Below are 13,282 nucleotides of genomic sequence, written 5' to 3'. Positions count from 1 at the left end.
TGGAGAAACAGTGTATTATTGATCATTTTTCTTACAAAAACTTAGACAAATGGCAGTGCCAGAGGATGACTGTACCAAGTACCAAGCGGTAGTATTCCTGTAATTAGTGTAGGGATAATTAAGGGGTTTTTGACATTGAACTAAGTCCAGTTGAAACAGTGGGCTCATGTTGAGAGCCATATGTACTTGCTGATAAGGTCCTATTGTTTGATGGATCAGGTCAGGTTGGTCCATCAGTCGGATATGCCAGGGTCAGTAAAATGTAAACAACGTGTTTTACCTGCTGAGCGACAGCCTGGCGCGACTGTCTGGGAACACAGGAAGTGTGTGTGAGGTTAAACGCTGGGAGGGACGCTCCAAATTTAAACAGAACGATTAAAACACTGCAGTTTTGCCAGGGCCTGACTTGCAATAAAAAACGAATGTCCGCAAAATACAACAGTCTGCTGTAACAAAGCTCTATAGGTATATGCAGTATTCCAGTTTAATATAAACAATCAGCAAAGTGGAGGAATGTAAGGAATGTAAGTGGAGGAAATCCATTCCAATCAAGGTTTATTCATGATAAACTGCAAAGACAAAAGACTAATTCAGTTAGTATATCCTGTTTTCGTGGCTTGCACACCTTCACATAAGAACCAGGGAAAACAATCCTTAAAATAGCAAGAATAAACTTTTCTTTTCACTTCCTGTTATTTATTGCAAATCCTTGTGAGAGCGGTTGGTAACAGGTGCACAAACATGGGAGAGAGAAACAGAGAGAGAGTGAGAATGAGCAGAATAATGAATAAGAGAATATAGAGGAGTACTGTGGTACTGAAATGGAAAGCTGATGGAAATAAAAACAGTGAGTCGCCCATTTTCTAATACAGACTATGACCAGGGAGAGAAAACGTCCGATGACAGGCAGCACAGTCAAATAACATCCAGCGGTATTCCTAAACCAGATAATCAGCAAACAGAGAGCAGTGCCTCATCCACACCAAGATCATAACAGTGCAATTATGAACTTTATCAGACTGTAAACAGGATGCAGAGCTGAGAGAGTTTCGTCTGCGTCTGAAAAAGATGTGACTCACAGATTCCTCAGATACCGACATGGCTCAAATGATCCCACCTTAAGTGTTCGCCTTTCCCCTATTCCTATATCACTCTATGTCAGGCAGCCTTACCTTAGAAGGACTTAGCAAAAAAAGTTCATGAGACACATGCTCTCTGTATCCTACAACCTCAGACAGGGACTCTCAGAAGTAGGTCATCTGAACCTTTGATCTTAGCATTTCACCACAGTTCCCAAATCCATCCAAAAACCCAAGAAGCACAATGTGGGAAGCAGACTTCTCCTCCCAGACATCTCTCTTTCCCTTTCCCTCGGAGCTGATCTGTCATTGTAAGCCCCAGAGTAATGCTAAGTGGTTGACTCTCTTACATAGCCAGAGGTGATGTTCTGTGTAAAGCCATTATCAGCGGCATTAGTATGCAAGCTCAGTTCAGTCAGCCTACCCAGTGCATGAAAGTTTTAGGTTTGCATGACACATCTTTGGGTAGGGAAGACAGCTGGGAAAAGAAGATAGACTGATTGAATGAGACAGGCACTTGGCAAAACAGTTTAAACCAGCAAAAGCTGGGGAGGCTGATCTGATCAGTAGTTTTAAAGGAGTTTTGGGCAATTAACCTTCAAGGCAATTTGACTGACAGGATATTCGGCCAATCATAACGCGATATACTATTTCTGTCTGACACTTTGTCCAAAAGGTATCATAGTAAAGTAAAGGCTGGTTTATACTTATACGTCGTGTGATCGCATTGCGTGTAGCCGTGCATTTATACTTCTGTGCGATGTTTATGTTGCTCTGCAATAACACTTCCAAAACGGTTAGGTTATGTTATTTTCCTCTGTATCAAGTTTCTCCATAGGTGTTTCGTTTTTTCTGAATGCTACCTTAATGTAAAAGTTGCTCAAACCCCCTTTCAGAGGTGGGCACCGGCACACTTGCAATAGCTTTACTCATAAGGTAAACACAAAACAAAAGTTTCCATCTGGAGCTCCTTCATGGGACTCGACACTCATTGCAATGGGTTTGTGCAGCTTTCACCACCGCCCACACTCGTCAGTGCTACCAAGTTAACCAATCACAGATCTTGCGCTACACTATGTTGCGACATGTAGTTACATTTTTTGAGAGGTGCGCATCAGCGTTGGCGTCAGCCACGGCGAAGGCTATGCAACCACTCAAAGGCTGCGCAGGACCATACACCTGTGCTTGATGCAGAAGTATTAATCCACCTTAACATTGGCGATTAACATGAAATATTTTGAAAATGTGTTTGTATGGGTCTTGCAACACAGACAGCAGGTTGCCTGAAAGGCTGGGCAATTTACAATTTCCTCATTTCCCAAAACTTGAGAAGTGTATGAAATGGATACATTTACCTGTCAATCAGTGGTGCTTTAACTACTGCTGAACAGATGACGTAAAATGCAAAGTCTTGAGACTGAACTAATCTTTATAGCATGACTTTGGCTTAGTACCTAATTTATCAGGGGTTGCCACAGCGAAATGAAATGAACTATTCCAGCATATGTTTTACGCAGCAGATGCCCTTTCAACCCCAACCCAGTACTGAGAAACACCCATACACCCACACACACTCATACTTTACAGCCAATTCATATAATCCAAATCACCTATAGCGCATGTCTTTGGACTGTGGGTGAAACCGGAGCACCCAGAGGTAACCCACGTGAACAAAGAACGTTTAAACTCCACACAGAAATGCCAACTGGTCCAGCCAGGACTCGAACCTTCTTGCTGTGAGGCGACAGTGCTAACCACTGAGCCACTCTGCCGCCCTTGACTGTTTTCAATTGCAATTAAAGTGGTCAAGTATCATACCATTCAGATGAATGAAACTAAACACATGTACCCACAGTGCATTTCTTTCCTGCTAGTGACATCACTGCTTGCAGCTATGTTTTTAAACTTTTTTCTTCATGTTATTGCAGGTTTTTTTGTTCCATTGCCTATTAACTTTTCACATAAAAAACTGCCTTAAGTCTCTAAAGTAAACAATAAACTATAAAACAGACAAATTCAACACTAAAACCGCCCTGGCCTATACCGGCTTAAACTAGCCAAAACCATCTGGAGTGTAGATGTTTACGCTTTGAATATGATATGTTTGCTTGTGTATAATAACATGTTTTGCTCTCTCTCCGCAGCGGTCTGGGCTACATCCTGGGATCAATTGCTAAAGATGCTGGAGGGCATTGGTACTGGGCACTGAGGGTAAGAGCTGCCGAAATGTCTCTGTGTGTTACATCAATATTTTAAAGGAAGCATGAATAACCTCCACAAATACACGCCATTTCCTCTCGTCCTGCTTAAAAATATCCCTAAAACCCATGGCAGACAGGTGAATCCCAAAATACTTTCAGCCTGTCTCTTGAAAAAGCAACAGAACATTCCTGCCCCCTTCAAGCCACTGCAATGGGCATTGACAATCCGGCAAGCTTAAGTGCATTAATTTAGCATTACCTCCAGCTCTCTTGGGTCCCGCTCACACACGCTATCCGCGAGTAATGCAGTAACAAGGTCCTCACAGTTCTCACTGTGGTCTTTGTATTACCGAGACCCAGTAGAAGAGGGGGCTCACTTACACAGGCCCTTTTGTTGCAGGCTATTCCTTAGCCTTGAGGGTTTGCAGCCCTAACCAAACGAGCCAAACTGAGCACTTTGTAATATGGCTAAAATTAGTAATTTTTTAAATGATTGAGTGAGAGGAAGGGATGTGGTGTTTTTGGGCAACGAAAGTGAGAGCTAAAACAACTGGAGAAAGTGCGAGGCCTCTTTAGATTCCTATCTTTCGTCCTTCATTTAAGCTGTTTTAAAACCAGATGCTTCACTTGTTCAGTTTAAACTTTAACAGGTGAAACTTAACAGGTGGGCTTCATTACTCCTTTATAAAGGGGCTGTTTACGACTGGTCACTTCATGCCTTTTTCTCTGATCAGATTGATCCTCTGATCTGATTTGTGAAAACAGTTCCATTTACAGTTGGCCACATAAATGAGTCTCCACTAAATGGATATAAATCTGATCTTCAAATTCCACAATATATGCAAATTTTACTGGGTTACGTCGACTAAAGAGCCAGATTCAGTTTATATAACAAATTTTATTTCTGAATTATTTTTGCTTCAGAAATGTAAGCTATATATCTTTTTCTGCAAAAAAATTATTTCATACTTTATGCAGGCTAATGATTATTTTCAGTCACATGACCTGTGCGGAGACCTAGTTGCTGCTTGTTTAAACTACTTATTGATAATGAGCTGAACCAACACAATTCTTGAGGGCTTTTGTTGGATATCTTAGTTGTTTTGTGTTCAATCAACTTGATTTGTAAAAATAATTAAGTTAACTTAATTGATTTGTGTTGAGACAACATGAAGAAATTGTTTGGAACTGTGCATTTTTTCAGTGAATGGGCCGCTAAATTGGGATCTCCATAGAGGTGGCCAGTGCTGGGCAGTAGTTTAACTACATTTCTCAGTAACGTGGCGGTAGCTTTCTAAATCAAACAGCTTTTCATAAGTCAAGTAGCAATGTAGCGTCCACTCAAGCTACATTTACTGATCGCGGATCATTAAGTGATGGCACCAACATTCATGGAGCTGTGAGGCCGGTGTCTAGCCGAAAAAAGTAGATCCATATGATGGCGAGAATGACGATTTCTTCCTCTACCTGTTTTACGGTGGTCGGCAACAAACTTTTTGGTGCGTTACTCCTACCTCTAACTCTAGTCGGTGACATCGCCAACCAATTAGGCTAATACAAAAAATTAGCTTGATAGAAAGATGACTGTGGGAGAAAAGTTATTTCTGAAGCAGGATTATACCTCTGACTATACCTCGAGAAGTACATGTTAAGATGTAGTACAGACTAAGGTAATTACTATTAATTCATGATAGTTTCTAATGATACTACATTATGTAGTGTAATTCATTAATGAAGTATATATGTAAATGCACAATATAATGCTTATTCCTTAATATTTCCTTTTACTATAAATTACTATAATATTTTAAATGTGTAACATCTAATTTTGTTGGATTTTTGGATTTTGCTGTTATATTTTAGAATTTGTTAGTTTAGTACAGCATATTAATTGCATTAGATCACTGAACTGAACAATTATGCCTCATATGTTTTACTGACAATTTTATTGATCACTGTAATGCCTGGGTTTACTTCAGGAAGGCACAGAATCACAGGAGTATCAAATACATAGATTTATTAACAAACACTTACGTGGAAGGACAATGGAGACTCAGGAATGACATAGGGTGGAAAAAGACATCAACTGAGACAGAATACCAGACGAACACTGAATGACACACAGGGACAATAAATACACAGAGAGTGATTGAACTGATTGTATACAGGGGTGAGACACAGGTGGAAGCGATGAACAAACTAATGGAGAGAACTAGAACAAAGGAGCACATGGGGAAGGTCACATGACGAAAACAAACATACATGGAAGACAGAATCTGACAATCACTTAGATATGATTGACTTGAATTTAAGTTGCTTGGATTTAAAAATGAATATCGCAAAAATAGCTAAAATGTAGCTAAGCTACTTTTGCCAAGTAGCTTTTAGCTTAGCTTGCTACATTTCCCAGAGGGTAGCTTTTAGTGTAATTAAGCTACATTTTAAGTAGAGTAGCTAATAGCTTAGCTCACTACATTTTTCATGTAGCTTGCCCAAAAAGGTGGTTCGAGCAATCGCTTTTTTTTACATATCTTGAATGCATTTCAGAAGCCATTTACACCTGTCCTTTTCATGATCATATAGCTATCCAATTAGAAAAAAAAACACATGAAGAATCCACCAAAGCTTTATCATAAACTTGAACAACATTGTGTGGCTCTCTCTTAAAACTCTTAGGCCTAAAAGTAAACTTTAAGAGGAGTGTTAAACTCTCTCAAGCTTACAAGAACTCCCTCTCTCCATGACAATTATATGACCCTCGGGAACACAATTGGCTTTATTGGGAGCAAGTTAGTTGGACTGCTTTTGCAAACAGTAGTAAAGCGCTATTGCTTGAGCTCTTGGATGGTGTATAACATTCCTTGAGATGACAAAGCTCACGGTTTGAGGGACTATTAATCATCGCCAGCACTTTAAACCAGTATAAAAACAACATACAGATGAAAAGGGACACAGTATCGGCCATATCCTGCCCTGAGAGGGGAAAAAACACTCCATGCCACTTTCCGCTTGTTTTGCAGGCCTTAAAGAACTTGATCGCCTTCCGTTCTCAAAGAGGGAGTGTGTTTTTTGGGATTGAAGGATTATATAATAATTATTGAGAGCCATATCAATCTTCTTAGGGTCATAGAGTGAAAATGCCAGCAGAAATTGCACCTTGATCTTTCTTTCTTTGATTACACTTGCTCTCTGGCATCCCACGAAAGAAGCTACTAGTTTGAGATTATCAGGAAAGGGCAGCGCCATACAAAACGAGGAAGAATGTGAGGCAGAGTCAAAGTTCAAGATGACTGATCAACGCAGGCTTTGATATGAAACTGGACCGGAGAGGAAGGGAGGGATCCCCTTTGGTGACACTCAAAACTGACAGCCACTGCAAAGACCTGTTTTACGGCTGCAGGGTTTTCTAGTTATGGAGGGATAACAAGGCTAAATCCAGGCTTTAGTGAGACACTGCAGCTCTGTATCAAAGCACCATGGTGCACAAGGATACACAGTCAGTCCACAGAATCACAGTACGGTGCAGGAAACAGCAGCATTTCAGTTGGAAGCAGTGCTACTTTATATTCTCATCTAGTTCATTAGGCAGATTTATGGTACTGAAATTAGCAAGTAATTATTTAAAAAAATATATAATAATAATAATAATAATAATAATAATAATAATACCAATTATAATAGAAATAATGATAATAACAATAGTAATAATAATAATTATTATTATTAGTAGTAGTAGTAGTAGTAGTAGTAGTAGTAATAGTAGTAGTAGTAGTATTAAATAATGTATTATTTTCCAGTAATATCTCTTAATACTGTATGTGTACAAAATAGCACATATATTAAGTGGCAAAATTCTTTAATTATTATAAGGATTAATTATCCAATTTATTCTTGTACACTGTATCTGTACATATTTATATGTATGATACATTTATTAAATCAAAACAGTAAATTAATAACTAAAATAAGTTTAGTAATATTGTGAGATATTTCTACCCTGAACAAGCTACAATAAGTACAAAACTCAGCAGAATTCGGACTAGAACCAGAGCAAGAGAGCACATAACCCCAATTTTGTAAACTCTGCACTGGCTTCCTGTCAGTTATAGAACTGATTTTAAAACCCACATGCTTTAGTAAAAGGCCTTGAATTGTCTAGCACCACAATATTTATCTGAGCTTTTAATCCCATACACTCCTAGACATGCTTTACGCTCGCCTGATGCTGGTCTTTCTCAGTCTTATTTTCTTCATTGGCACCTACTGTAAATTGTGGAACTCTTACCCTCTGATATTCACATTGCAGAATCCCTGAGTATTTTTAAATCATCCTTAAAACTTACTTTCTTAGTTTTTATTTGATTTTATTTGACTTTTATGGGATTTTTAGATCTATTACTATTATTATTTTATATGTTTTTAATTATTTTTTCTCATTACATTTTGTTTGCATTCATCATTGTATCTTTTACTGCTGCACATTTTATGTCTGTAAAGTGCCTTGAGATAAAAGGTGTGAACCTACAGTGGTCTCACAGTTTGCTTCGGTTATGATTATCATGTCATCGATTCGGTTCAATTCGATATCTCGGTGCATTGACTATGCTTTCCAGTGGAAAGCATCGTCAATGCACCGAGATATCAAATTGAATTACAAGAATTCTTGTATTAAAATGTATCATTTTTACAGTATATACATCTTATAGGCATGTGTAGTCTTTTAATACACGTAGTCAGATATATGAACTGTACCTTTAATTTTACCTGCTCAAAGAAAACACTCTTTTTGCATCAAACAAATCTCAAGTACATGCACAGAACAACATGAGAACTTAAAGCAAATAAACAAATGTAAATATTAGAAATGGAGTTTACTTTTATTTTCTCCATAGCAGTGAAACATGGGCTTCTGCTGTAACTTCAGTGTCAGTAAATGACTGTCTAGTACACACATGCAGTGAACTGTGCAGAGATTCTGTGTTTTATTTACTTACGCTCACCTCCTTCGCCATAGTATTATAACGTGAAATAGCACTTATGAGATAAATGACATCAGTACGTAATAACCGGTTAGGAACGATTACTGAACAAATACCAAATTGTCCGCGTCTGCATTGCAGTGCACCGAAGTAGCAATTCATTTTGACACCCCACTTGAGATGCTACTTTTAAAGGCGCTTAAAAAATAAAGATTATTATTATTATTATTATTATTGTTGTTGTTTTCATTATTGTTGTTGATATTATATAATTATTCATAATATTATTATTGTTATTATATTATTATTACGAATATTATTATTGTTGTTATATTATTATTCATATTATTGTTATAATAATAATAATTATTATTATTATTATTATTACTATTATTGTTGTTGTTTTTATTATTTTTTTGTTGTTATTGTTGTTAATATTATTATTATTATTATTGGTGGTGGTATTATTATTATTATTATTATTATTATTATTATTATTATTATCATTACACTTTTTACACTTATTACCCTTTTTTATAACACTTTTTTCAGTTTCTTAAAAACAGCATTATTTTAAAGATTTTGTAACGATGTCAAACTAATTATAAAAAACTAACAAACTTAGCAGTATGAAAAACAATGTAAGTATTTTAAAAGGCTAGTTTATCCTCCAACAAAATAAACTTGATGTTAATTTATCGCAAGGATATCCAAGACTATTTTCCTGTAGTGATATTAGCTGAAACTATGATCCTTGGTGATTCATAAAACATAAATCAAAGCCAACAGGCACATTAAGAGTCAATAAATCATATTCACCTCTACATGAGTCATTGTAGGACTTTTTGTTGTATAAAAGTCATATAAGACAAAATTTACACCAACGTTTTATTTTTTCTGCAGTGCAGATGTACTAGATCTTTTCATGCACATATACACACCCATAAGACTCACAATTGTGTGCAGAGCTTTGCATTAATGTGCTATAAAAGATCTCCAGGAGGATTGCATCTGACAGACAGAATTGCTTTGGCTTTCACAAGCGACGGAGGCGCTTATGCTGCTTCCATGTGGGCGAGCAAACCAACTAACACATGCACACACACACACACACATACACACACTGCTGAGCTGTAGCCATCAGGAAGGATGATAAAAGAGATAATAGCTCATGGCCTGGTGGACTGCAGCTGCTCCCACACAAGGGAGAAAAGTGAGAAAGAAAAGCAGAGGATGAAGAAAAGAAACATCACCTAATGGAGTCCACTTCACACGGCAGTCCAGTACACCGCCAACACTACACACCCTCATGCAAATACAAATAAAACGCCTCTGTAACACACAAAACCATAAGCTAATCACTAAATTATGGACTCGACAAATAACTCGCTAGACCAAACAGGATGCAAGACGGTTTCTTATTGTTCAGCCCGGAGGATTTTGTTTATAGCAAATGGCACAGGCTCACTGTAACACAAGCAAAAGTGTTTAGTCTAGTTACAGTACTAAAGCTGGAAGAATTCTCCCGTTAAATCTGTGTAAAATAAAACTTTGGTAAGATTATAAAGATTTTATTTGACTTTATTTAATTATATTTGTTTGTTTAGTTTTATTTATCTATTCAATTGAGTTTAATTAAATTATTTATAATATAACAACATATTTATACATGTTTTTAATAAAAAATACCAATGGTGTAGAAAAGTAAACATAAGATGTATTCAATAAAAATTTCTTAAAAAGTAGAGATCTTACTGAAGACAACTGTTATTATTTTTCAAGGCTAAACTCTTTCTAAAACGTGTCATATTTTTATTTTTCTTCCCCGTCTTAAGGTTTCTCCTATGTTGGGTCTGACTGCTGGGACGCTCATCCTCATCTTTGTCTCAGAACCGAAGAGAGGAAGCGCTGACCAACCTGGTGGACGATTAAAGACACGCACTTCCTGGGTCTGTGACATGAAAGCTCTCGCCAAAAAGTATGTTACATGTTTATTCTTTTTTCTGTACACATCACTCAAGAATCCAATGAACCTAATACAGTATATTCTGGACTGGAGTGTACCAGATGTAAACACTTAACAATCAGTCAATCAGAATATTGATCCCCTCTTAAAGGGACACAGTTCAGGTCAGAATTATTAGCCCCCCTTAATTATTAGCCCACCTGTTAATTTTTTCCCCAATTTCTGTTTAAAGGAGAGATTTCTTCAACACATTTCTAAACATAATAGTTTTAATAAATCCAATCTAATATCTGATTTATTTTATTTTTGCCATGATGACAGTAAATAATATTTGACTAGATATTTTTCAAGACACTTCTATACAGCTTAAAGTGACATTTAAAGGCTGAACTAGGTTCATTAGATTAACTAGGCAAGTTAGGTTAATTATATAAGTTAATGTATAATGATGGTTTGTTCTGTAGACTATTGAGAAAAGATATAGCTTAAAGGGGTAATAATATTGACCTTAAAATGTTTTTTATAATCAAAAAACTCTTTTATTCTAGCTGAAATAAAACCAAAAATACTTTCTCTTGAAGAAAAAAAATATTATTAGACATACTGTGAAAATTTCCTTGCTCTGTTAATCATCATTTGTGAAATACTTTAAAAAGTAATTAATCAAAGGGGGTTTATTAATTCTGATTTCAACTTCAGTTCACCCCAAAACAAATGTTCTCATTATTTACTCACACTCAAAAAATACTGACCAAAACAAGATATTCAAAAAAAATGTTGCGGAAGAAATCTGTAATTGACATCCATAAGATAAGATAAGAGTTACTGTGGAAGTCAATAAATGTTTTTTCCACAACATTCTTGTGTTAAACAGCCGAAAGAAGCTCAAACAGATTTGGAACAAGTGGACGAAGGGTAGTGATGACAGAATTGACATTTTTGGGTGAACTATGACTTTAACATCTACAGTTTTTACAGTTCTGCTTTCGCTTGAACTTATTGAGAGCTTGAGCAGTGCCTAAAAACAGTAATTGAGTAGTTGACAAAATTTCAAGCAGTTTATGAACTATTCCGTGATGTGACATTTTGTAATTCAACTAAAGTTATTACAATTGTAACTGCTTTTTGTTATTTTCCTATTACATTTTAAATACAAATACTGTATATATTAAGGTATTTAATTTGACAGAAGTGCACACAGTGGTCCCTCATTATTCTCAGGAGTTACGTTCTAAAAATAACCTGCAATAGGCAAAATCCGCGAAGCAGTCCGCTTTATTTTTTACAATTATTCTAGATGTTTAAGGCTGTAAAACCGAATATGTACGAAACTATACATTTATTTCATAATGACACCCTTCAGCCACATAACTTCTACCTTTTTAGCATGTCCAGAAGTCCAACTTTTTTTGCGATGACTAGCATCTTCCTCTGCCTTTTGGGTGCTACCGTGGGTGCCTTTGACGGTGCAGAAAGTTTCGCCGACATTATGGGGTTTGTTGGGGGATAAAACTTGCAAAGATACAGTACAGCACTCAGAGTCACACTGCTAGTGATCGAAGATTTATGTAAATTTGGCAAGATGAACACATTCTGTACTGTACAGGAGACACGGCATGGAGGAGATTGATCGACAATAGTCTACAACCAGTCAGGACACAACACAATGTGCTGTACAAAAAAAAACATGTCAAATTGCACAAAAAAAATTCTGCGAAAACGAGAAAGGTGAACCGCTTCATAGCTAAGGAGCACTGTAATAATAACATGTATTTGTATAATAACATTAAAAGTGGATTTATATTTTTAGACTTTATTTTACACCACTATCTTTGTTGTTGCCAAACTGCAAAAAAAACTAGATAAATTCATATTGATAATTTTTCTTTGTGTTTCCAGTCGTAGTTATGTATTTTCATCTCTGGCATCGGCTGCTGTGTCATTTGCCACGGGGGCATTTGGGATCTGGATCCCACAGTACCTGGTCAGAGCTCAGGTGGTGCAAAAGTCAGCAGAGAGCTGCACATATCAACCCTGCAGCAGCAGAGACAGGTCAGAACACACACGCACACACTCCGCTTGAAAACTGATGTTCATAACAAACATTATAAGTTTGACAAAGACTATCTCTCTGCTATGTCCAGTTTAATATTTGGAGCCATCACATGTGTGACGGGGCTGCTGGGAGTGGTGATCGGTGCTGTGACCACACGACTCTGCCGTCAGAAGACGGAGCGTGCCGACCCGCTGGTGTGTGCGGTCAGCATGCTGGGTTCTGCCATCTTCATCTGCCTCATCTTTGTTGTGGCCAAGAAGAGCATCGTTGGAGCTTATGTAAGTGGATATATTTTGTGTTTGCATTCAGCTTATTACAATAAATAAATAAATCAATCAATCAATCAATAAAATTATATTATTTATCTATACAGCTAAAAAAATGTACAGACCATGTGATTTTTTAAATAAATGTTTAGCTTATTTTTTAAACCACATTATATTATCTTCAAACAACAAAATACCAATCTTTTAACTTTGGAAGATTTAAAAAGCAATATTTGGCACACCATTCTGTTTTAATTATTAATTTTATTTAATATCCTTTGTGTTTATTTCATATTCCTTGCTGATAGTAATATAATTATTCATTTTATTTGATATTCCTTGTTATTTTCTTTTCATTATCATTTATTTATCATTATTTTTAATAACTATTTTTACCTTTTCTTTGTTTTGTTTTTTGCTTGTTTTGATTTGACAGTTTTTATAATCTGTATTTTTCAGATTAGTTTCAACCCTGCTAAAATCTGCAATAATAAAATAATAATAATGAAAATTCAACATTTGCTTGAAAAAAAGATTCTTTCTGAAACCAAAAAAAAAAAAACTTCTAAACAACAATATTTTAATTTCAAAATAAACTTTTGAAGTCCTTTATGTAATAAACAAATCTTAACATTCTTAACTCAAACCTCCTAAATAGTAAATCCTGAGACAAAGAATTGTTAAGTGCTCTCCAATTTTGCTCCATAAATTAGGAATAAAACAGCTGTCATTATA

The 13,282-nt window shown here is 36.2% G+C and overlaps 1 protein-coding gene and 1 long non-coding RNA gene across 11 annotated transcripts in view; one reads left to right on the top strand and one right to left on the bottom strand.

The window, feature by feature from the left end:
• The window catches only part of LOC147844013 (uncharacterized), a 187,318-nt gene that overhangs the window by 124,726 nt on the left and 49,310 nt on the right, over positions 1–13,282 (bottom strand). The gene's annotated exons all lie outside the window — the stretch shown is intronic.
• The window catches only part of spns2 (SPNS lysolipid transporter 2, sphingosine-1-phosphate), a 116,904-nt gene that overhangs the window by 79,950 nt on the left and 23,672 nt on the right, over positions 1–13,282 (top strand). For all 4 annotated transcript variants that reach the window (XR_015490446.1, XR_015490447.1, XM_087252606.1 and 1 more), the window contains 4 exon segments: positions 3,224–3,290; positions 10,095–10,237; positions 12,125–12,277; positions 12,370–12,559. Coding sequence is in view for 2 of the 4 variants with exons in the window: in XM_087252606.1 (XP_087108732.1) it covers positions 3,224–3,290; positions 10,095–10,237; positions 12,125–12,277; positions 12,370–12,559 (553 nt within the window). In the remaining 2 variants the exon portion in view is untranslated.

This window comes from Danio rerio, chromosome 5 (genome assembly GCF_052040795.2).
Source record: "Danio rerio strain M-AB ecotype USA chromosome 5, GRCz13ab, whole genome shotgun sequence".
In the NCBI taxonomy this organism is placed as follows: domain Eukaryota; kingdom Metazoa; phylum Chordata; class Actinopteri; order Cypriniformes; family Danionidae; genus Danio; species Danio rerio.
This window is presented reverse-complemented; position numbering and strand designations above follow the sequence as displayed.